This window comes from Copadichromis virginalis, linkage group LG7, assembly GCF_057382275.1.
Source record: "Copadichromis virginalis isolate Kocher_CV1m ecotype Utaka linkage group LG7, C_Virginalis_male_GT1.1, whole genome shotgun sequence".
In the NCBI taxonomy this organism is placed as follows: domain Eukaryota; kingdom Metazoa; phylum Chordata; class Actinopteri; order Cichliformes; family Cichlidae; genus Copadichromis; species Copadichromis virginalis.
The window spans coordinates 49,622,892-49,648,898 of record NC_140624.1 but is presented as its reverse complement, the minus strand read 5'-3'; the positions used below and the strand labels follow the sequence as shown (position 1 = coordinate 49,648,898).

General features: G+C 40.8%; 1 protein-coding gene across 2 annotated transcripts in view; it reads left to right on the top strand.

Moving 5' to 3' along the window:
- The window catches only part of dym (dymeclin), a 59,278-nt gene extending 39,985 nt beyond the window's left edge, over window positions 1–19,293 (top strand). For both annotated transcript variants that reach the window (XM_085463919.1, XM_085463918.1), the window contains exons 15-17: window positions 5,401–5,583; window positions 8,812–8,925; window positions 17,891–19,293. In XM_085463919.1, coding sequence (XP_085320045.1) covers window positions 5,401–5,583; window positions 8,812–8,925; window positions 17,891–18,040 — 447 coding nt within the window. In that variant the 3' untranslated portion in view covers window positions 18,041–19,293. The remainder of the gene's footprint in view (window positions 1–5,400; window positions 5,584–8,811; window positions 8,926–17,890) is intronic.
- The last annotated feature ends 6,714 nt before the right edge of the window (window positions 19,294–26,007 follow it).

Below are 26,007 nucleotides of genomic sequence, written 5' to 3'. Positions count from 1 at the left end.
CCTACTCTGCCTCCCTCTCCTGCTTTTGTCTCCTCTTCGTCACGTCCGTTTTCTCCATCAGTTAGCCCCCCTACCCCCCATACTCTCTTATCATCTATGCTACCATTTTTGTTGCTGTCCTCCTCCTCCTGCCTCCACATCCTCCTACTCAGTTTTCTCTCTTATCTGTCCCTGCTTTCTGTCTAATTATGGCCTGCCACTGCGGAAAAGAGTGGAGCAAGTATAGCTAGGCAGTGGAGTCGAGCTCAGAGAGCCACCTCTGCTTCCAGACGCACAATCAATCCTCATTAGAGCTGGCTCTCCTGCCTTCCTATTGCCTCTCCACGTCTGCCGGTTAAAGCTCAACACCTTCAACCATCATGCTTGTGGAAATCAGTGCAGCAATGTTATTGGATGTGTGTCGAAATAACTAGAGTTTCGTTACCAGTTGCATTGATGGTGTTCACAAAATCTGAATGCATTGTTTTCGATAAAGATCATAAATCTAGAACTGTTCAATCCTTCTTCATCATTTTGCTGGGCTTGAGTGGCTTCTGTCAGAGAGCTACACAGGTCAGCAAAGCTGTTGGAGAATAGGATGGCTTACAAGGTTTACAGTCTTCATTTGACAGCAAAGTGTAGAGCGCAGACAGGAAAGCAGGGAGAAGGAGCGGGTGGCGGGGGGATGACATGCAGGAAGTGGTCTGGAGTGGACTCAAATCTAGGCTACCCCTGCTGCAGCCTTTGGGTCACGTCCGAGCCTTCTTTTTCCTTGGTTCTCTTCCAGTCAAATCGATGCACATTGCTTTGAGCAACCCGTTTCCATGCCTGCGACCCCACCTGTGATAGTCGGCCACATCACTGGACAAGAATGCCTTTCAGTGCTGGACTTCAGCATTTCCGACACTTCTGACACAGATTCCAGCATCGCCGTTCACTGTGAAGCTTGTTTGTAACACCTCTGTAACCTGCAGCAGCTGGATTTGCCTGGTTTAAAAAATACATTTGGTAGAAAAGTAATCACACCGTAAACAAAAAATAATAAGATACATCATTCTGAATTAATTTTAAAGGGTTGCCCTAGTAATTACATTTTCAGCAGCGCAACCAATAATCTGTAACCCATTATATTTCTAAAGTAACCTTTTTCAGTGCACAAAAGAACACAAAAGAACTATTTACTGTTATCTTAATCCCCCGGCTTTTTTTCAGGGACTGATTATGTGCATTAAAAAAAAAGCATCACAGCAAGCAAAGTTATTTATAAGATAAGAACTTCTCTCAAAGCAGGGCACCGAAGATGGAATATAAAATGCTACCACATGCAGTTCTGTTACAGATGATTTGCCCAGATTGGAGGTAGACTCGGTGGCCAATCAGCTCGCAGCAGGAGTCTCACCATGTTGCTGTTTCGAATCAGATATTGCAAATTCTTGGTCAAAACAGGTCATCAGCAGAACAGTGATGCAAATGAATCACTAAGCATAAGTGTGCTGTGGCGAATATAAAAGCTCACGTTGTGCCCGGCTCAAGAATGAGACCTTGTGAAATATAAATAAATCTTTTTTTTCTTTTTCTTTATCAGAAAGCTTTGCCATCTCTGCTGCCTATTCTAATGAACGTTACAGGAATTTTACTTCAAGCTGAAATGTGGCAGCGTGCAAACCCAGAGGAAGTTTCTAATGAGTAACTGTCTAAGGCGAGGCTTCCTGCAAAGCAAAGACAATGATTAAAGGTTTTCAGACCGACAGGCTGAACTGGTCAGTTAAATGTTTGGAAAAGTGACGTTAAATATGTTTTTGTCATAGCATTCATATATTTATGCACCATTGCCGACAGAGGTACATGTGAGAACACAAACGTGTGCTGCTTTAACCCAACAGATTCCTTCTTAAAGGCTGGATGGTGTTGGGTTTTGGTGATATGCTGCATACTTTACCTACAATACGCAGCATTTCCTAATAGTACAAACGTGACTGAAACTGCCTATTTCCTGCTACTGTATGTGCTACATGTGAGAAAGGACAGCTGTGGAAAATATCCTAATGCAGGTCGCCCAAAATTGCCCAAAGTTCACGTATGAAAACCACTTAAAATGACGCATTTCACACGAGACATTTTGACAGTTGTGAATAGTAAGGATAACTGCCTGCGTTTCACTGTCACTGTCATAGTTTCTACATCCACATAAAGGACTGAGGTCATATTATCAGCATTATATCATTAATTACATTTTTGCTGTGGCACAACTAAAACAAGACGGGCAAACTTTAGCTGAGTAAACATCTTGTGATAAATGCACACTACTGAGCATTATTACACACTGAATTCATAAACACTTTGGTATAAGGCAAACCTCTTTCTCCTCTCACCCATCTGCTGGTTTTTGCAGACATATCTTGGTTTGGGTAGTTTTTACTAGGCACTGGGAGATCTTTTCATTGAAATTTTATGTCATGTTATTCTTACATATAGTAACAGTAATTATAATACTTTTTATATATTCAGACAACACTGCAAAATGAAGAATGTTCAAAATGGAGCACACATATTTATTCATATCTGCTTGGAGGCATGCAAGGATCTTTAAAGATCCAGGATCTGAACTAAAACCTGTCAGATAATCTACGTCGCGTGTTACAGTTGTGGTCAGACTACCGATGGACTGATTTCCATTGCATTAAGCTAAGCTGCTTTGGATGTCCCTGACTCCTGCATTCTCTTAGTTTGCATTTTGTTGTTCTAGCTGCTTCTTCTGAGCTGCTTACACAGGCGGCTCTTTGACTCTGTTTGGCCTAACATAGATGCTGTATACTGTATATGTTAAAAAAAAGAAGTCGCTGAGCAGATTTTTAGAATTTCTTTTTAAGCAGTAAATTTAAGTATTTGTAAAGCAGAGACCATATTTTTGTCTTTTTGGGAGTGAAGAGAAACTGATACTCGTGGTTAGTAGTGCTTGGTTTAATTGAGATGAGTCACGGTGCTATTGAGTTATATTTTTCTGGTTTCTCATTTATGGAGCTTATCTTGCAATATCATCAAACGTAGACGGTAGATTTTGTAACGCTCTGCCCACAGCTGTCACACCATGGGAAATTAGTCATGAACTCTGTTGACCAAAGTTTTTATCTCTCTGTAGATTATTCATTTTCCCACGCTCTCTACTGTTTTCTTGTTGTGCGCCACCATTGAACACGCCAAAAAGACGTTATCTCATCACGGTGGCGTCTGTCTGTCTCTCTTGTAGACGGATTGTTGTGAATGAAGTAACTAAAGAACAATAAACCAGATTTCTTAAAGCATGTCTTTTTCCATTAAAAGCAGGTTGTGTGATGAAACCAAACTCCTCTAGCTGCATAGACTTCCGTTAATGATGAAAGCCATTTTCAATATCATTAAAGGCTACAAGTAGGCGCATGTTTTACGAGTTACCACCACGCAGATTAAGGTCCAAGGTTTCTGTAGCATAAACACGCTGATAAGGTAAATGAAACCGAACTTTAAAGGTTGACAGGTGCAGACATCTTTATCATCATTTAAAAACATCAGCGACACTGAAAACCTTTCTCACTATGTAGAAAGGATTCTCCTACTGACTGCTTTAATTGCAAGTTATTAAAAAGATTGTTCATCTAATTAATAACTGAAGCTATTGAAAGTAAAAAGAGTGGCCGAGTGCTTCACACTACTCGCGCTAAGTACAAAATTAAGGACTTTTTCATTTGTACACTTAATTATGAACATTTTGAATGCAGGGATAATAAAATATAATTTTTTTTATTTACTTTTATGGTTGGATGTTAAGATTAATACCACTGTCATACGTATGTGATCACTGTGACGCTTTAGTCAGCAGCTAGCTCTCCTAGCTTATCTAGATTATCATAAAGGCTGAAAACACGGAGGCGGTAGTTGGACCGTCTCCAAAGCCAACAAAATATTTCTGTTGCACCCGCATCTCTCAAGCTCACAGATTGTGTCTCTTGTTTAATCTGCACAAAAACAAAAATGTAAAAATAACAGATTGCCTTTGTAAAGGGGGTTATTTGTTGAACTGTTTCTTTGGAAGGACAAAAATAGCGTTTCACCGCTTTTGAGCAAAAGGAGCTACTAAAATTGAACATCATATTGCTGCAGTCACAGTAATAGTGGGAACAACCACAATTAAATCAACTATAAGTCAAAGAACCTGGAATCTTATTGGCTTTGAAACTGTTGCTTCAAAGATGGGGACCAGGTCTGCAACCACTTGCAGTCAGCTGCCATAAAACTGCAATAAAATGCAGTCACGAAATGGGGATGATATGTGGACAAGTTGACAATTACATGCTGTCAGTTTATGATAATGCACTGGTTAATGCTGTTTACATGCGCAGAAATGCAAATTAAACAGAATTGACAACCTACATTGAGAATCCAGTCAGAAGCTGGTAGATCTGAAACAAGAGTTCTTTCTCAAATGGTGACGTATGTGCTGCACGATGCTAATTTAACAACAAAATAAGAGAGTTTAGCTTTTACTTAGGAATATGACGGGAACCTGCTGACAACCGGTAAAATCAAGTCCACAATTATAAAAAGACGTGTCCCAGACTAGTTACACTCATTGTGGGAGACCGACTCAGACTGATTGCAACACGTTAGCGAATTGGCTCCGTTAGTAAATTAAATAACAGTCATTTTGCAAACCTTTGTCAATCTGTCTGAGAATCCGACCGGCATTGTTTGGAGACTGGAGGTCGAGGGTGCAACATGCTCGATCTCCGAGCGACCATTTGGCCGCCACAGCTAGTTGGAGTCACACAGTGAGAGAAGAAAGATCCTTTTCCTAGCTGGGAGGAGGTCGTCTGAACCTTCATAGATATTACATGTTATCAATCTTGTCTTCACCAAAGGGCAACTGTGCATATTTTTCTAAAATGTCAAACTTGTTTTTGATGCTGCTTTGGGATTTCAGTTCATTTCTCCAACAATCTCTTGTGTTGATGTTCACATCGGGAAATCCTTATTTATGAACTTTTTGGGTTTATGTGTTGAGAAGCCTACTTAGTTTGAAACAACGCTGAAAACAACGCCATCATGTCAGGCGCTTTAAAACTCTTTATCTTTTTGTCCGTCCTTCTTATAGTCTTTGACTGTCACGTGTCACTGAGTTGCCGTCTTTGCCACACAAGGAAACACAGGCCAACACGACCTGATATCTGGTTTAAAAGATCACCCTTCTGTCACTTGCTAAGACCTTGGCTGACATTCATGCTTTACTTTTTTGTCCTTCCTCTGATCCCTGCTGCCATTTCTGCCATCTGTCTGTTACCCCCTGCTGATCGTTCTATCAGAAAACAATCATTTAAAAACAATATAATAAGTGGAACCAGTCTAGTGGGAAACCAATTAACCTTTACATCCTCCCTCTCCCTCCAGGCCCAGGACCTGAGTGTGATTGAGGAAGTCATCCGCATGATGCTGGAAATCATCAACTCTTGCCTGTGCAACTCTCTACACCACAACCCTAACCTGGTGTACGCACTGCTCTACAAGAGGGAGCTCTTTGAGCAGTTCAGGACGCACCCGTCCTTCCAGGACATCATGCAGAACCTCGACACGGTCAGCCTGTTTGAGGGTTGTTGTTTGGTTTTTTTAAACTAGGAATCGCACAAAGCATCACAAGTGAATTAAGAGAAGCCTGACAGTTTTTTCTGCAGTGTCCTCTTTGTCTGCTCAGAAATGTTGAAAAAGCCGGGCCAGAAGATTGCAGTCAGGCAATAAAGAATGAAAGACTTAAGTAGTATGATTGAATTAATCAGTCCACTGGTGTCAAGTATCTGCACATTACATCTCAAACATTCAATGAGTATGCGTGGTGTATAAGTAAGAAGGGACGCGAGAAATCTGTCATTCACAGTCACGTAGAGAAGGGAAAGGAAGCTTTGGTGGGTATGAGTGTGTGTGTGCAGAGGATGGGGGTTGCTGCATACATTGCCACAGGCTTTTACAGTTATCCATAAGTATGAGGGAGGCATGCCTAGGTAGAATCCCTCGGTTAAGTCAGTTTCCCCGAGGCTATTCAGGATGCGAGGCGGCTTTTTTGCTCTTCTAAAATAAGCCCATATGGGGGAGGCCTTCTGAGTTAATGAAGAGATTAGTATTAGATAGATGTAGACACACATAGTGCATGAACTCTGGTGTGCTTGAAATCTTTAAAACAGCCCACACTGAGAAACAAAACTGCCTGTAGAAGCATTTTTTAATGTTGCTCTGACAAAAAAGAGCTTTAAAAGGAATTTGTAATAGTTCTTTTTTTTTTTGTAATTAAGGAACACCAAACATTTCTTCAGGGAAAAACTTAGAAGAGCAGTGGAAACACAAAAAATACTTTCTTAGATTTCTTCTTTGAGGTTAAACCCAGAAAGCATTGAATAATTTTTAATTCCAGTGAACTACATATTTAAAATGAAAAGTTTTTGACATTTTCTAAGTTTTTTTCCGCTGACAATAAGCAGAATTCACCCAGCTTTGCAAATCATCTCGATTTATGATCAGCTGCAACTCTTTAAACATCTCATTGTAATGGCACCAGTCAAGCCAGTCCAGTCCAAAATTAAATCTACTCATTCTTCCAATTATAGCCACTTTTTGTCTGTCTTCTAACAGGCTTAAGTGTAATTTGATAAACATACACTATCATAAATACAATGATTATTTTAATGCTTGAAGCCTGAGGTTTGGAACACGTGGATATGTGCCAAATGCTGGGTGGTCCACGGCTGCATCTTTTTTTGCTTTAAAAAAAATATGAACAAAAATGTGATTTATTAGAAGAGCATATATTGCTGCTTGTTTGTAAGTCTCTCTGCCTTTTAGCCCTCGATCAATGAAACTTAGGTTTAGGTCAGCTGACTGACTCATCCATCGAAAGGACGATTGCAGTTTATTCGAAGTGTCGCGCTAACGTGGCACTCTGAACTGAGAAGGTGCCCGGGGCATCTGCGCACAATGTCCGCTCCAGTTTGAGGCAAAGTCACAGACGTGCAGATCTATGTTTACAGTTAAAAGCTTTAAGGAGACCCGTGCATGTATTGGCAACCTTTACCTGGGGTGAAATGGCACCAAAAGAGCATTATGGAAAGCGTGTGTGATGATCTGGACCATGATGCGCTGCAAGAGGTTGAGCCCTGGCATGTGGAATGTACACCTACTGCATACTTTAACACGTTGCACACTACATACACCTTTTCAGAAAAGTAAGCAAAAGTATCCCCTGGTGGCAGTAACCCATTTCAGCAGGCTAACGCACCCCTGCCCCACCGCAGTGCTTGTTTAAGATTTAAAGAATACAACAACAGACTTCAAGGTACTAACTCTGTCTCCAAATTCCCCAGTTCTCGATCTGACTGAGCATATCTGGGATGTGCTAGAAAAACAAGTCTGATCCACGTAGGCCCCACCTTGCAACTTACAAGACTTAAAGGATCTGCTGCTCATGTCACGGTAGCTGATACTGCAGATCCGAGTTGTTTTTTCTGGTCCTACATAATATTTGGTAGGTGCCTTAATGTGGCTGGTTTATCTGAATAGTGTGTGCTGTGCTGTATCCTTATAAAGAAGCATTTACAGAAGCGAGTTACTGTTGCTAGGAAACATGGCAGCCCATGCACGTGTTTAAATGGCCGTTTATGGAAGCGGCAATATTTTTGCCTTAAATGAAACCGAGCTGTCGACGTACTGTAGGTTCAGCACAGATTCCTCTAACGTCATGTTCAAACCACCTTTGGAACACTGACCAGTGTTGTTGTTTACACAGCTGAGGTCTCTCAGGCCTACGCGTGTAGCATGATGCCATTTTGTTCCTAGATCTTCATATTGCACCCGGTGTCATCATATCGGGTGTGGCTGCTGAAATATTAATGTGACAGCTCCAAACAGGGATTAGAAGAGTTGGAGAGGGTCGTGATGGAGCTGGGACTTGACATTAAAGCTCAATGAGAACAAGGTCCCGTGTGTGTATTAGGAAACACAGACAAGAGTGAATATTGATTTTTTATTTATTTATTTTTTGCTAATGCTACCAGCTGATTTATACTTACAAGTAGAACAAAATGGAACAAAGATATCAATAACTGCATTAACACAAAACCTGACGAGAAATATTTTAAAATAACCATTTATTTTTGAGGAGATAATCAACAAGAGTTCAATTTCATCAGCGAGTTATATTTTCTTCTATTTTATTGGATAAAAAGTGGATTTTGCTTTGGACACTGCCTGCTTTATCACATATGTTTTGTTAAGACACTTAACAATGACCATTCAAACAAAAGAGACATCTTAATTTTGTGTCTACGCTTGAAGACAACTTGGCAAAGAACCTTTTTTTTTATTATATCTTTAGACAATCTGTTACTAGCAGCCTGTCACAATTCCCCCACATTTCCTTAGTTAAATCTACAAAAAATGCCTGATATAGCGTAGTTTCACAAGCATAAAATAACAGTTTTTGCACCAACATATTGATTTTCAAGCTTGTAAGAATTATACAAACTGTGCTTTTGTCTTATATACTATATTCCCATGTATGTTTGCACATTTCAATAAATAACTGCACCTATTTCCCATTTTCCTGGCAAAACATGAAAAACTGAGGACACTGTATTGGTGGTAATTTGTATTTAAATTCTGTGTTTACCCGTAAATACTCCAACTGTATTCAGTCCAATTAAATTTTATTTCTATAGCACCAAATTACAACAACGGTCACCTCAAAGCACTTTAAGGCAAGCTAAAAGACCCTATGGCAAGTTTGTGATTGGCTGTTTCCTCCTGTTTGACCTTTAGGTTATTGGTTTCTTCAGTCAGCGTCTGGAGCAGGCTGGAAGTGACCTGTCTGTTGAGAGAGTTCAGGAGGTCATCATGAAAGGAGCCCAGGCACTGCCAAAAGACAGACTGAAGGTAATTCACTCACACAGACACACAGGCAGCGGGGCGACAGACAAAGTGGAAGAGCGTGGAAAGCAGGAGTCATAAAATGTGGGCTTTGCTAAAAGGTTAAAAAAGAGAAGAAGAAGAAGTGGTAAATTTCTATGCATGTGAAGAGAGTCCAGTTGAACAATCGAGATGTTTGGGATTGGGATATGGACTCGGGCAATGGAATGATGGAAGGAGGCCTTTGGGAGTGGACACAAAAGGCCAAAGCCCAGTTCTCATTAGCATTAATGCCCATCTTCGTTCCATTTCTGCTTACCTGCTACATGTGAACATGTAATGACATTTCAAGGAGATGGGATGGGGGGACGGCTAACGGCACTTTGTCATGGGTACATCAGATTGGGGGGAGGGGACGAAGGAGACATAAATCTGCCACCATGCCTCGTTACCCAACACTCCTGGCGGGTTCTCTAACCCTTTCCCTTTCCAATGCTCCTCCATTAATCAGTAAGGAAATATGTAACCAGCGGTCTCCACAGCAGCTCGGAAGCTCTTAATTGCATGTTTTATCATGTGTTTCATGTTCCATATACTTGACTGTTGGCTGCAAGCCATTTGTCTGTGGAAGAGGGATGGTGCGCGGCCATGAGTCCATGTTCTCTCTCTCTGCCGTGCTCACAGCGAGCTCATCAGAGCACTAATGTAGCGACCATGAATTCACAGAATTACCCACCGAGCCATGTGGATAACCCTCATGTCCTTCAGCGAGAGTGCTGTACCTGTGGCACAAGTCAATGTGGGTCATGAGTGTGTGTGTGTGTGTGTGTGTGTGTCATCTCCTGCATTTGTGTATGTCTGCTGATGACCATCTGACTAAATGGCAGTCTACGTCTCACGCTGACTCCACATCAGAGTGCTTTCCAGCTCCACAGGGTGATGTGAAGTGAAAAGTATATCTGGGCAATGTGTCTTCCGGGAAAAGTCCCTACCATTTGATGGCACCATCTCTCAAACAAACAGCTGTCTCTCCACCTCTCGCCTCCCGTCATCCTATGAGCTCATTCAGCTTCCCCCCAATGTAAAAATCTATAGGTTAGATTAATGTTGTGTGGAATCGTCGATACGTCGGCAATTACTCCGATGAAGCAGTATCGGTGTCTCAATCAGTTGTGGCTCCACGGAGAGCGCCGACATGAATGAAATGTTCGGGAAAAGCGATTGTTCCTCGCTCTTTCTAAAAAAAAAAAAAAAAATTTTGTGGAGTTTTTTTTTTTTTTTTTTTTTTTTTTTTTGGTGGAGGTTTTTTTTTTTTTGTGGAGTTTTTCTTGCCCTCGGGTCATGTGAACATTGCATGTAAATGAGTGCATCAATTTTTAAATCTTAAAGTTGCACCCATATCTACACTAACAACCAAAATCAGAACATTTTGTTAACACTTGCTGAAAGCTGAAAGCACCACTGTGGTGTTGCAGTGCAGCTGGGGAAGGATATCTATAAAACTTCATTCCCAAACTGTATTCTATGGTTCTTCTTGCACACTGATAAAATCATCAGTAAGGTGACATTATTTTCAGATATCGTCTTTTTTTGTGGTTATTTATTTTTCAGCTCAGTTATGCAGTCGCAGTGAGAATTCAGCCATTTATGTTGACAGGAGGCGAGTTAACAAGCATAAAACAGAGGCTTAGGTGGAGATGATACTTCCCATGTCTGTGGGTCTGCTAGTGTCCGCTTGGATCCCACCAAAATCAATTTTATCATCAGATGGTTTGCACGCGGTGAGTGCAGACGAATGTATCAGCTAGCCATGCACCCAGACAGCTGTCTTCAAGCAGACCTCCAAGAAGTGTTTGGCATAACAGGACTGACTACTACCCCATCGGGTCTCCAGCTGTCCTCCACTGAAATAACTGATGCTTAAGACACAATTTACTGTTATTGCATGCAAATGTTTGGACATTTTTAGTTGCAAAATGATCTTTAAAATTACGTTTTTAGATTATTTTTTTTTAAATAAAAAAAAAAATATCCACATTTAGTGTTAATCTGTATCAGCCTGTACGTGGCGCCAATATAATAACTTCAAAATTGGTTGGTTGGGAACTGCAGACACTTGTCAGGTAAACCACTGACATAAAGATAGCATGGACACTAGTTAATCTATTGAAATAGAAACATATAAGTGAGGATGCAGATTTTTAACTGGGCAAAATGTAGACATGCAAATTAGGCGTTAACTGAAAGAAAGGATTGAAGGTGGTAAGTACCCCTTGGATGACCCTCAACACTCAGCTGCCTGCCTCTCATTCTTTGTGTGTGTGTTGTTTCAGGGTGTGTGAGGCTGAGTGGTGCTTATAGGCAGTGCCTGCGGAATGTGTTGTTTAGCCTCTCCTGCTGAAATCTGCCTCTTTGAGCAGCGATAGCCTACAGACTCTCTGGCTTCTCAGGAAGAGACGGAGGGGGAGGGGGGTTACCAGCTGTTAGTCAGTCAGTACCTGGGGCTTAAGAGGCCTGATGGCAGCCATTACTACTTTCCCACACACTGACAACACAGTTTCTATACATTTCTATGTAGAAATCCTCTTTCAGATGTGTGCAGTAAATTCAGAAAGCCCATGCCTAACTTGTGTAATACAGTCCGCCTTCAGAGCTCAAACTTAGGGCAATCGGGACTTTGCAAAGCGTTAATAGTATTAAGCAGTTTTCACAAATGCATTGCAGCCCTGAACTTTTGTAGTGCTCACCGAATGAAGCGCACTGTGATAAACGTCCACCGCTCTCTAGGTCGGAGATTGGCTGCTCTTTTAGTCTGCGAGCTCTCTGGTACAGATATTTTTCCAGTGCATTCACTGCTAGTGAGTTGCCGTCATGCGTCCCGGCTTCTTCTCACCCTGTCCAGGAGGCTCCTTCGCTTAAAGCCTGCAAAGTATTTCCAGTAATGCACGCATGTCTGAGGTGGATTGGATAGCTGTGGAAAATCTACTGACCCAGTTTCACCGAAAATGTCCGAAATTCATGTATGAAAACAGCTCAACACTGTCGAAAGAAAGGTCACCCTGACGATTTCTTAAATATACCAGTTCTCTCCTGTCAGATCTCAATACTTGAACATGATTTGAGCAAATGTAGAAAAAAAATCATCAAGATCTGTAGGTTGAGCTATTGTTTATTTATTGATTGATTACTGATTCTGGCTTTTTGCCATATTTGATCATCTGTAATAACTGTCTTATACAGTTTGAGCATTTAGAGTAAGACTTAGGAGTAGGGGTGGGTTTTTATAATCGATTTATCGATTAAAATCGATTCTGGCTTGGGTAACGTAAAATCGATTCATTAAAATCCTGAATCGATTTTTTAATATTAATTTATTTTGCCCGAAATGCCAGAATCTCTGGTGAAACCTCACAAAATTTCAACGACCACCAAACAGCTAAGACAGTAAATGAGAGCAGGTACACGGCTTCTGCACAAAGACGTAAACACACAGCGCGGATCAGAATCAGTGAGATGTCGCCTTTCTCAGCTGACGGTCGGGGCTGAAAGCCGACAGCTCGCTGATTCTGATCCGCGGGTCCGCGCTGTGTGTTTACGCCCTTTTTGCGCTGATCATATGGCTGTTAGTTTTATCTCTCTCCAAACAATATTGACCGAACCCAGCAGCAAAAGAAGATCCAAACTACGCTTCACATAAACATCGTCATGAATTCCCTCTGACTTTTGCTGACTTTTCAGTATAAAAATCACACTTCATGCACAGCTCTCTCTCTCTCTCTTTTCTGCATTATTCGCTTGCTTGTTACGCACAAGTCTACCGTTGTTTACAGGCTGTCGGCCGATGTTTTTTTTTCCCTTTTACTTACTTCCGAAAAGTAAACCTAATTTCTGCCGTTCAATATTGAACAAATGTAAACTTTTTAAAATTAAGCAAAATGCAAAACGCTTAGCCGTGTCTCTAATAAAACCGCTGTAACTTCAGAGGTAATGTTCATGTGTTGATTAATGGTTTTCTTTCGTTTTTGATGTACTGCAGATTATTTTTATAAAATCCCAGGCCAGGAAAAATCACCTTCATGTTTTTCTGTGTTTTATCTTCAGCTACTTTGACACAAAGGCCTCTGCTGTGATGCTCACACCTTTGATAAAGTCTTGCGTGTGTCAGCTTCCTTTTAATAGATACAAAAATATGTAAATGTACTGATCTGAATTATAATATTTCTGACTGTCAAAATTTCCCAGATTCAAATCGAATCGAATCGAATTAAATCGAATCGTGGATCGAATCGATTCGGGACCTTGTGAATCGGAATTGAATCGATTCTAGAAATCAGTGACGATACCCAGCCCTACTTAGGAGTCTATCTGGTGTCACCTCGGATATCTTTCCCTGTCAAGAAAATTATGATGTTGCCAAAAAGAAAAATTTAATCAGCAGAAGGATATTTACTACATCAGTTTACCCTTCATTTTATCTGAAACATACAAAAGAATCATATCCTTTTAGTTTATTTTCAGCTGTCACTATGGGACATTGCCCATAAATATTACTAGCTAAAGCTTTCAGACAGTTGTGGTGATCGCAGTATATTAATATTTTTCTGTGAGAAAGTCACAGAGGCATAAAGTGATGTGAGATTGAAATAAGTACTTTGACTTTTAACTCAAACGTACTATTTGAGACAAACGAGAGTTAAATTCCACCACTGATCGTTTTTTAAAAATGTATATAAAGTTTATATCATAATAAAATATTGATATAATGTAACCTGTTTATATTTGGACGATCAAAATGCAAGCTAGTCTCATGAGCTATGTTAGCAAACTAGTGTGCTTGCTAAAGTTAACATTACTAAAGGTGTTCTTCCAGATACATCACACACCCATGAAACGAACTAAACTTTCCCAAAGGACGGCTCTAAAAAGCAGAATGTGAATATAAAACCCACGACTTTTGTCAAGGATTTGTAAAGCGTTTCGAAACCTGACTTTTCAGTGTTTGTGCGTGTACCTGCATGTAAATGTGTGTGTTTGTGTGTATCAAGTTCTTATTTGCTCCCTCGCCGCATTCTTCTGTGTCTGGCCGCCGAGCGCTGTCAGCGAAAGCACAGTGGAGGAAAGGGAACACAGCGTCCTAAGTAAAGATATGAGGCCAGCCAGCCAGTCTGTGTTCAGGGGCGAGGGCCTGACCCGCCAGGACCCATAACTAACTGATATGAGCCCGGGCCAAGTGGGCCCCAGCCAGCAGTCAGACTGAGAACAAAACAGAGAAGGGGAGGGGAGGGGAAGTCAGCAGAGAGACAGAGGAGATATGTACTGGGACAGTATGAACAGAATAAGGGACAGAGATAATATTAGTTACTGGATGTGGCAGTCTGGAGATGCTCTGATTTTATTTTTATGTTATTTTTTCCCCAGAATTCACTCAAGCCTGAAAGCAACATTTTTGCTGTGAGGCACTTGCCATTGCCTTGCAATATGCAAGGCAATTACCCTGGTGGGGCTCTCGAACATAGATGTAAGAAGAAGAAGGCGGCCGTTGGGATTCTGGGTCATTTTTCCCTCTTCTGGCTTTGTGAAATTTAGGGAAATTGGTCATGTGAGCGTGCGGGACTTTAAGTTCCCACGGTGTCGAAATTAAACTATAGGAGTGTAAGGATGCTTTTTATAGATGCCTGCATGCTAAAAACTGTAATTCTAGCCTATTGCTAGGTGGTTACTAGGCAAGATGGGATGTCATGTCTGATATGATATAGATAAGTGCTTTCAGGGGCCTAAGACGTACCTGTGTGCCAAGTTTTGTTGCTCAACTCCTGATTGCGTAGGAGGAGTTGGCAGCCGAAGAAACAAACAAACACACAGGTGGAGATTTGTGTGTTATAGTAAGACATATTTAGGGCTTTGTTTGTGCCAGATTCATGTCGAGTTATTGCGATTGTCCACCAGAGATATCACTGTAAAACAGCAACTTCTCCTCTGTAAGTGTTTATTATTGAGCTTGGGACAAACTCTAATCTAAGCTAGATGGCTAACTATAATTTTAGATTTAAAGTACAAGCACGAGTCTGGTATTGATCCTCGCATCCATATCAAGAAACACAGATTGGATGCCGAGCTATTCCTATAATTACAGAGGAATTCCTTTGCATCAGTGGCACCCATTTTTGAAGTAGTGATAATGTTAGCGTGTCAATACTAAAAGCACGCCAGAGATTTGTAAAGATCTAATTATAATATGATTGGTGATGTTTCTGCGTTTCCCATGAATAATAATTTAGATTCTTTCAATGAGGCCATGAAAATGATAAATTATGGGTTTAATACTGAAGTGAAGCCACTCATATCTGTATTTATACAGATATAAAGCATGCAAATCCGTATAGTAATGCTAGAGTAAATACCATTTGTGTGCTTGTGCTTTAGCTCTGAGTTTCTTTACCTTTTTCTTTAAACTGTGACTGCTGTGTTCAGGGCTCATGATGGAGAACTACTTATATTCAGAGTGTTTAAGCAAGCGTTTACCAAAGTAGCCTCAGTGTCTTATGTGTGTCTGGTTTCTATGAAAAAAGGCGCTTATGCCGTATTTTGCTCATATAGAGGATTCGTTTTAGAGGTGTTAACATTGATTGCGCATGTACACATAATGCTTTACGAGTAAGAATAGGTTAATGCTGATGCTGTAACATGTGTTGTTTCAAACCTATGTTGACATAGCTGTGTCTGCTGGTTTATGCTTTGATTAACCTAATTGCCTAATAGCACAACTGGTTGTGCTTCATATGTTTTCATATATCACGGTGGTTGCTGCAGGGTATTAATCTGCTCGGCTGCCGTCTGTTCATGCTTGTAAACACGACACTGCTGAAGAAAACTATTTTCAATCAAAATGAAAAATTAAAGGCTGTATTTCTTCCTCTAAGCTTACAAGTAAAGGCCTGAATGTGTGGAGCAACTGTCACCAACAAGGTCATGTGAACGCCGGATGAGTCGTTATGCTACGAGGGAGTCACCTACACACCCATGCCACTCAGATAATACAGTTCCTGCATTGTGTCTGGCCATCAACAATGGGAGTGGTGTGTGTGTGTACAGTTTAGCCTCAGTAACCTGGCATATGGCCTGTGACCCCACAGCCCCTCGGTCTGTGTCATTGTGATACCGATAGTGAGGCCTTGAATGGAGCCAATCAGGATTGAAAAGACTGGACTCAGACCATCAAATAAAGGCTCACAGCATCTGTCTTTCACCACAGACTGATTACTGGCCGCGTGTGTGCACATACATGCATGTGCAGACAGGAGGATATAATGAGGTACCATTATGTATTATTGATGTGCTTCCCCGGCTGCCTACCTGCTGTCAGGTGGGCTGGCTCATGCATGCTTTGGTCTGGTCTGGTCTGGTCTGGTCTGGTTGGTGGGCTTCCAGAAGGTTTGGAAAAAGCTGGTGTTCAAGATGATAACTGATTACACAAAACATTCAATTTGTCAGATATCGATCTGTTAATTTGTGACTTTTAAATTCTTAAAATTCGTTTTCATTGAAAGGTTGAAAGGTTCAGTTTTACTTTTTATTATGGTGAGAGGTTAAAAAGGGCACCAATTAAAAATGGTAAATGGCCTGCATTTATATAGCGCTTTACTCAGTCCCTAAGGACCCCAAAGCGCTTTACACTACATTCAGTCATTCACCCATTCACACACACATTCACACACTGGCAATGGCAAGCTACGTTGTAGCCACAGCTGCCCTGGGGCGCACTGATGATATGATATAAAAATAGATGATATGAAACTAAACAGAGCTGCAATTGAATTTTATTTTTGTGCTATTTCTAAAGACAGCATGTCAGCCCAAAGTGGAGAAGTTCCCCCAAGTGCAGATAATGTTTCCTCTTTATAGGAAAAATAAAAAGAAGACTTTTCCTGACCAAACCAGGAACGCTTGCAAAACTTCTTCCCACTTCACAAACTGCTGCGAAGTGTCAAGGTTTCAAAGAGGTCTTCCTCATATTTCACGGTACTAACAGTGATTTGAGTAGCACAGCTTTTCTGCTTCATGTGAAAGTAATTCATTCATTCAACAGCCAGCTCCAAAAAAAAGGACTTTATTTCAGTGAGCTGTGTTTGGCAATCCACAGAAGAAAAAAACAACAAATACCATGTTATTGTAGCGCAGCTCTAATACGCTGCTTCAGGTCTTGTTTTTTTTAAAGCATAAACTGCATATAAAAGATAGATGTAGCCACCGTGACCCCACCTGTTGGTTTATGAAGCAATTCAGCTCAGCGTCTTCGGTTTTTTTGGAGACAAAAGTGACCATATTTGGACAAGAGTGAGATCAGTTAGCAAGCTACATTCACCAACACAGTTAACTTTTAATTAGTGCTAATAATAGAGCTAGCTATTTCCAAAAACATTTATTTCTTACCAGGCTCTGAACATGTTTACTTACTGGGAATTTATAGGGATAATGTTGCGCCATGTGGTTTAAGAGGTAGAGCAGGTCATCTGCTAATTGGAATTTTGGTGACCTGGCTTCTCCAGTCTGCATGTCAAAGAAGCCTTTTACAAGATACTGAAGTCTGAGTTGCTCCCAATGCATTCTTCAGATTGTGAATGTTAGATTAGATGTAGAAACAAGTATTTGCATGAATGCATGGGTGAATGTGACAAACTATAAACTACATACATGTATTATAAAGCATCTGAATGCTGCAATAGAGTATAAAGGCACTATATAAGAACCCCCCTCATGAAAAACAGAGCAGCTGAAAGTAGCTTTTAACATGAGAATGTAAAGTGAGCGTCCACTGACCACTGGAGGAACTGCAGTTTCAGCGTCGAGTTCATACTGCGTAAAAACTACCGATCTGATAAGTTAAAATATCTTCTTTGAAAAGACTCTGTGCGGAAACATTTCTGCATCAGCATTTTCTTTTTTATGACTTGCTCATCCTACTTTTCTCTCGCCCGGTGTTTTCTGTGAATAGAAATTCCCAGAGCTCAAGTTCAAGTATGTGGAGGAGGACCAGCCAGAGGACTTCTTCATCCCCTACGTGTGGTCGCTGGTCTTCAACTCTGGAGTCGGCCTCCACTGGAGCCCACACGGGATCGAGCTGTTCAGCATGGACTCCGGCTGAAGGACACGTTGCAGCAGATTGCGCGTCTCCATCTCCGTTCAGTACAGAAAAAGGAACTGACGGCACGTGGGTGTGGGTGTGTGTGTGTGTGTGTGTGTGTGTGTGTGTGTGTGTGTGTTCTGGGTAGGTGTGTATGCATTACCCTTTATAGTATGTTCACGCTGCTTTGAAAGTGCCTCAACCTTGTAGAGGATGGTGTTTCTTTTTCATGCAGCACAACCTCGTTCTCCCTCGTATCTTCATAATCTCTCTGCTTCTACACTGTGAAGCTTCACCTGCACTTGGGTTACAGTTCCTGCGGTAGCTCCCGCTCATGCTCACTCAGTCCTGCGCTGAACACCTGTTGGAGCGTCTGAGCTGCTTCATTTGGTTCAGCATATGCTGACTTGTGATATCACGAGGAGCTCAGGACGCTGGCATTGGCTAATTCAATAGGTCACTTAAAACATGCAGACACGTGTTACACTGCTCTGATGAACATCCATTTACTTCTGCACTGAATACTAAAAACCTGCTGTGACTCAACACCTGCCACTCATCTTCAAATGTCCTATTATTGTTGATTTTACACGCGATTATCTCATAAACTGTTTTTCTTTTCTTTTGGCGTACATTGTTCTCAGTGTACAACAGCTTTTGACACATTTGCGCTTTTGAATTGAAGAAATGAAGAGAGAGAAAACTCTGTTGTCATCATCAGTATGCAGGAGTTACAGTGTTGCCGGCTGTTTAATATCCCTCCCCACCCCCCACGTTCAAGTACAGCTTAATTAAATTTCAGTCCCCGGATGATATAAGCACTCTGCATCACTCTTTAATTCGTCTGATTTCGTTGTTGCTTGCAGCTCATTTATTCCATACCCTGTTTTTGTCATTAGCATTTTTTTCCTGATGCTAACCCAAGGCAAATACTTAAACCGGGGACGGCCATTAAACCTCCTGTCCTGTTGTGCATAATTACCGTTGTCTCCTTAACCGGTTACATTATTTCATGTTTAAGTAGGGACTTATTGTTATTTATTTTCATGTATATTGTTTTTATATATATTCACCATCCCAAAATGTAAAGTGCAGTAGTGCTGAAATGACTACTATTACCGAAAGAGAAAAGCAATGGTACTATACTTTGATTATTCCCAGACGGGAAAACTGGCTTTATATATAAATGCATATAATATGATGACAGCTGTCCTTTTTGTGGCAATGTTTACCTTGAAAATAGAAGTTTAAATAAAAATATGAAATCAAACCAGCCTGAGTGTCACGCTGTTATTTAGCAGTGAAATACTGCAGCATTCATGTGACGTTTATCACGTTTGTCTTAATTGTTTTAAGGTTATGCAACTTTGGACTGAAAGCCTTGTTTATGACTCTGTCAGCCTGACAAATGTAAAGTGTTTATCGACCACAAGCTGAGCAGCCTGTCTTGATTTTTATCGAGTGGATTGAAATGTCCTCCGGCCTTGCCCAGTTGCACAATGCTTTATGGCTCAGTTGCATTGGGATAAAAATATGACAGCAACCATCCAAACAATCCTGGTTTGACTTGGGCTGATTCCAATCGCTCTCAGACAGATTAGCGAAGGTTTGCAAATAATTGATGAACGTTGATGACACATTAGCCAATCAGTCTGCAATCAAACAATCTGAGTCGGTCTGCATCAGTAAGTGTGCAACGGGGAGCTTCGCTTAATTGGTTGGCCTCTGGTTGTATTCAGCGAATTGTCATATCATCACAAACAGAACGCGTGCGATTGCCGGCTTCACCCTATTCCGATCGAACACTGCTCTCATAACACCTGCGAAACCACTATAATGGTATTTCTGCACTTCAGTGTTAAATTAAAATTACTTTTTCAGAACACACACATCTTCAGTGACTGACTCGGGGCGGGTGGGACAAATCCCACCCCCCCCACAAAAAAAACAGATGAATAGGAGAAAATGTCAGACTGAAGATGGAAACGAAGTCTGAGGAGGTGTAATTTCTTTTGATATCAGAGTGACCTTTTAAGCATTGTAGAAAGAAGGATTAGAAAAAGATGTGTGAAGCCTGTGTGCGCAAGATTTAGATTTCTTTTTCTAAGACCTCTTAGATTTCTCTTGATACCCAGTGGCTGGCCTTTTCTCTCAGTTATATTGACCTAAGTTATTAAAATATTTACCAAGGTTGCTGCTTCATACCTTCAATGATAAATATATATCTCTGTGTGTGTGTGTGTGTGTGTGTGTGTGTGTGTGTGTGTGTGTGTGTGTGTGTGTGTTTAGCCTTGGATTTCATTGCTGCTTGCCCGGCACATTTCAGCCACAGTCTTCTCTTGCATCTTTGCGGCACAAAAGAAAGATCATCCTGAAGACTGGACTGTTACGCTATGAGCAGACTTTACCGTGTGTCTTATTTTCGCCTGTTTTTATCATCGCTGCTAAAGCAGCAGAAACAGAGGCGGAAAACCACGTCGGGAGTCAGGCGAGGGGGGGGGGGGGGTGCAAAAGTTTACGGCACAATGGCACCCACTGTGTCGCTGGAGCTCCCACTTCCCAAGAGAATTTCATGCCTTTCGTCTCTATTGTATTGGTTTTCATGCCTGAAATTCTCTTGTTCTCAGGGACAATATAATGGATGCAATTCGATGTAAAGAATGGCTCATTTTCAGGACGGGTTCATTGGTAGGTTACAATGAAACTGCACGCTCAAGGAGACTGAAGCCCTCTCCCTCTGCACTGACTCTCACCTGCCTCCAGCTCTATTATCTCTGTGCCAGATGGTTGAGCGGAGGTTTTTTTACAAAGTGACATGGCTCCCCTTGTTCCTTTATGGCGCAGGGGTCACCTTACCCTCGGATCCCATTTCAGGTGACAGCAGGAAGATGGATGGAGCCAGGGATTTGGGGATGTATAGTTTTGTTGTTGTTGTTGTTTGTGTGTGTGCATCTTTTTTTTTTCTCCCCAGATGTTGGTACTTTTCCTCAAGGTCTAGGTGAGATCGTGTTGACTACCCAGTGGAGTGTGCTTCTAGAACCATCGGTTATCACCAAACCACAGTTTACACCAGTGAGATACATTGTCACAATAACGTCGCTGGCTCACTCTTCGCTCTCGTTGACACGTAAAAATAAACCACCAAAGCTTGGTTGGAATTAAAGCATTGCATCTGTGGGCCGGCCCATAAGTGGAAAATATCAGTGAGATATAAAGATGAGACAGGCGTATTATCATGATCTTGATGTCTGCATCAGTTAACCTCGTTTTTGTGAGCACGGAAGGTTTGGAGGAAGTCAACAAGCCCTGACCAGCTGGCCTTGAGAGACTTCTCTTAGTTTTTTTCCTTTAATCATACCTTACACTGAAAGTGTTTTCTGTTTTTCATCTTATAAATGACATGGCTTAATTTGTACAAGTCACCAGTCATCAGTCTATTTATGCAAAGTCATAAAGTAAGTAACGCTGTTCCCAAGACACTTTCCAGACAGTGTTGCGTGGTGTATCAAAATCTCATGGTGCTTTTTATGTGTCGATAAGTCATAATACAGCTTTGATGAGATCCTAACATCACCAGCGGAAATGCAACCCCAAACTGTGATATAGTACCTCCACTGTGTTTTACAGATGGCTGCAGACGCATACTTCTCTCGAGACAACCTTAATACATACTGATGACGACATGACCCAAAAATTTCAAACTCTGATTCATCACTTCATCAGACCTGTTGGCACTGATTTTCAGTCCAGTTCTTGTGTAGTTTGGGCTACCTCAGCCTTTTCTACCTTTTCCCCCCCTTCCTTAAGAATGGCTCCTTGACTGGCAGCCTCCTACTGAGACCACTTCTGATGAGACTTTAGCAAATATTAGATGGCTCAACTGACGGGGCAGATCCATCTCTCAGTCCTGTGTCAGATCCCTTGAATAGGACATGAAATTTTAATCTTGCTGTATTTCTTTTTTTTTTTTTTTTTTTTTTTTAACCATTTTTTTAAGGAAATCGCCTTCAGATTCTGTTTATCTGATGTATATGTTTTTTTTAGGACTCCCACTTCTTCTTTAATCCTCAATTAGTTCTGTTTTTTTTAATATATTTTTTAAGATTGCCAAATTTTCTATAATAGATATTTGCAAATCACCTTGTTGGTGCAAAAATATTATTTTATGCCTGGCAAACTGTGTTAATAAAGTGCATAACGATGTTATGCACGATGTGTAGACATAAAACTGATTCACCGCTTTACTTTTGTGTCTTTTTGTTTGTTTAAATGATTCATATGTCATTGTTAACAGTCTGTCAAATTCAAGGACTAAACTGAAAATAGGTGATAAAGCAGCAAATGTCCAAAGCAAAACTCAGAAAGACCTGCAGAAAGTCCGGAGAACTATTAGTCAAGTCTTTTAAGAGAACATAGAGGAAAACACAAGTCACTGAAAATTCAGTTGGTTAAAAGGAGTCTGGCTCATCAGACACAAACTATAAAGAAATGAGGGGTAGCTCAAGGCTTTTGTGCAGTCTTGTTTTTGTGATTGCAGGATGAAGAACAATAACTGGAGGTGACGATGATAAAGAACTATAGAAGAAATAGAATTTAATAAGCTCTATATATTGAACATTTAGTGTATGTAATGCCACAACATTCTCTATAAACCTCTGTGATCCCTTCAGGAATGATTGTAATCATTTTAGTTATTCTGTTTTATCAAATTTTATCATTAGCTCTGGTTTTTTTAGCCGCTTCTGTTAGCATGTTAACGTTAGCCTGGAGAGCATGCTAACGTTCTGCCTACTCAAGGAAACTGTAACATTTTTCTTTTCTAGCATTTCTATATGAATACCGTCTTCTTTTTTTCTAAAGTTAAAACTGTGGTTGGACCATGTCCTTCGTGAAAAGCTGACATTTCTTTGCAGAGTTGTCTTTCTGATACAAAACATTAACACCTCACTAGATTTCAGTAGCTATAGCAGATGACGTATGCAGATTTAAGGCCATATTTTCCATGAAGCACAATGGGGAAATCAATGTTCAGCAGTGGTAGCCCACTACCAGCACACTAGCAGCTTTGGACAGCTCGTCTACCTGCAGTGAGCGTCTGTTGTCAGATGGCCCATGTGATAGTATATGTGACATAACCCGGTCTGTGGCCTACTCAAATTTGCGCTGCTGTTGGTCCATTAACCAGCTGCGAGAGCCACTCTCTGTATCTTTCATGCTGTATTCTTGGGTCTTTAATGTTTTGGGGGGTTTTTTGTGCTTGGCTCCACTGTTGCTCTCTTCTCATTAGTGTGCCAGTCTGCATTCAGCCAACTCACAGCATCATACACATCAAGCAACGTGCAGTTGGGATTCTGCATGGGAACATTTTCATTGGTTGAAAGCCCCTTTCTATTGTAGGTAAATACCTCTGCAAGCAGGCACAAATGCGGTGCTATGAATTAAGCATAAGTGGGCGATACCATGTAGCTTCTGTGAAAGACTCATCCCCCACAAACAGTTCGTCCATAAACATCACGCAATTACTTCAAGGGACAAAAAACACTGACTGGCATCAGTATCACAATTGAGCCAGGGCACTCTTCCATGTAGGACAGTTAAATGCATGGAGATCATCAAAATAGTTTCATGCCAGTGGCCTTTAAAGAGAACTAGGTCACTGAGGCCTCCAGCTTTAACATGACAAAGATGTAATCCCTTAACCCAAACCAGACTAAAGAAATCTGAAAGTATATGCTCTCTGTGAGAGGTTTATCAAACAACACCTTACAAATTAGTTCATCTCATACTGAAAAGACCAAAGCCCGTTGGACAAGAGAAAATGCTTCCTAAATGAAAACGTGAATCTTATATAACATCTATAATAACTCTTTGAGATTCAGTGCACTTTGCACGTGTAATTGGGTGTAAAATAACATTGTTGCATCTCAATGTGTCAGGCTCACTTTGATCCAACTTAAAAGTCTGGATTGATTAAAAGTTATTGATATTGAATTGAGGGGTTTCTTTGTGTTGACTGACCACTGGCTGCAGGGCACGAGCTACATACTGAGCAACTTTCAGCTAAAGATGAAGTTCTGAACTTTCACGCCAGTCCTCAGGTTTTACCCAACATTAACTTAACAGACTGATATAACAATGCATCAAGGTGAATTAGTGCTGTGCGATACTGCACACCACCAATTTTGGTATTTATCCCATACCAAGTAAATACAGGGCCAGAATTACCAATACCAATACCGATACCAATACTTTTAACCTATAAAGTTAGCTTATGTAGGGGAGAGCAGCGTCTCATGATTTTTGAGATTTTCAAACTGAATTTTTTTGTGGATCAAGAATTAAAAATGTGCCTGTACCTAAAGCTCTTTGTCAACTTCTGTTGTTTAAATGTGCTACAGGCTATAAATCTACTAGACCTGGCAGGTGACACAAAAAGATTAAGTTTTTTCATTTCCAAAAGGATAAGAATTTATTTAACACTATTCAGTGGGTTACATACTGAATTTTGAGGATAGAAAATATTGATCCTATTGTGCTAGTATCGATCCGATACCGATACCAGCGCTGGTATCGATATTAGCAATATTTGGATTGCTCTAGAAGTAATACTTTTAATCATTTTAGCCAAAACTGAAGATCACAACCTTTATGAAGGTAAAATTTATCGCCAGGCTGTTGCATTAGACTGTTTGACATTTTTACCGCAGGAGAGTAACTCACTCATTGAACGTTCAGTTGGCTAAAAGGAGTCTGGGGCAGGTTGGTAGGTCTGTAGCTAACATTAGCATTCTGGGATAAAATGTGGGTCATACCGCATGTCTGAGGACAAGACTGAAGCTTTCTCTCATTCATTATAGAGCAAACCCCACTGGACATGCTGATAATGGTACATTTTTTCTCAACACACGATGAATAAGTTTTTTCCCTCCTTTTTTTATGCTTTTTCACAGCATGATTTTTTTTTTTTTTTTTTTAAAGAGGCTGCGTCATTTACCAGTGTGGGTGTTTTCAATCCTTCCTGTTGTGACATCGGATGTGCAAGTTGTGAATTTTTTAAGTTTTCTCTTATCTATTTAATTAAAGTTGCCTTATTTCTATCATTCTTATCTCACCAGCGACTGGCTGCCTGCCTGCATGCAGTCTTCACCCTATTCTTAACATTCTCATTCACACATAATAAGCCTGTTTAATTGCATATGTGTGACCCCCACTCGTCTGAAACCAGTCACTGTGTCAATAAATTATAGTGAAGGCTAGGGCTGCTGTCTAGAATATTAATCATCCCTCTTGCTGTGTAATGCTGTTTTAGCCGACTGCACGCCCTCATTTGAATCACCTCTGCAGGGTCACTTGATTGAGCTTAACGAGGCTGTTAAAGCAACAGCTCAGCAGCTTTTAGAAATACATTTATTCACTTTTTGTTGAGACTTAGATGAGCAAGACTGCTGTATATATGCCTTATGAATACATAAGGCTAAAGCTAGAAGCTAGCTCAGCACAAAGACTGTGAAGGGGGGGCATGAAACTAACCCTGCTGTAGCCTTAGGATGTGAGAACATTAGCACCACACTCCAGTTGTCAACCAGAAAGCACTTCCAGCTCCATTTTTGCTCTTGGACTCTGCTGGAGTAGCTTTTGCCCAGTTCAGAATAATTCATTTTATACTGGATGCTGGTACAGCCCCCTGGGTCATCTACGTTCTGAAATGAGCAGTTTTAATTCCTTTCTCTTTAAGCCAGCTTTCTCCTGATTGGCTGCCCCCTGCAAACAAAGGGTTTGAACACCAGGTGGATGGGACTGCTGCGCTAAAAGCTAGAGCTGTAATGATGAGATAAAATATCAGGGATATGAGCTCTTATCGGAATTGGTTTTAACAAATGACCTCGTTTTTTTAAACTTTGCCATGCACCATTTGAACAGTGTGACAGAAAGTCAGAATGGAGAAGAAATGTGTTTTCAGTGTCTTTGAACGTGGCATTGTTGTTGGT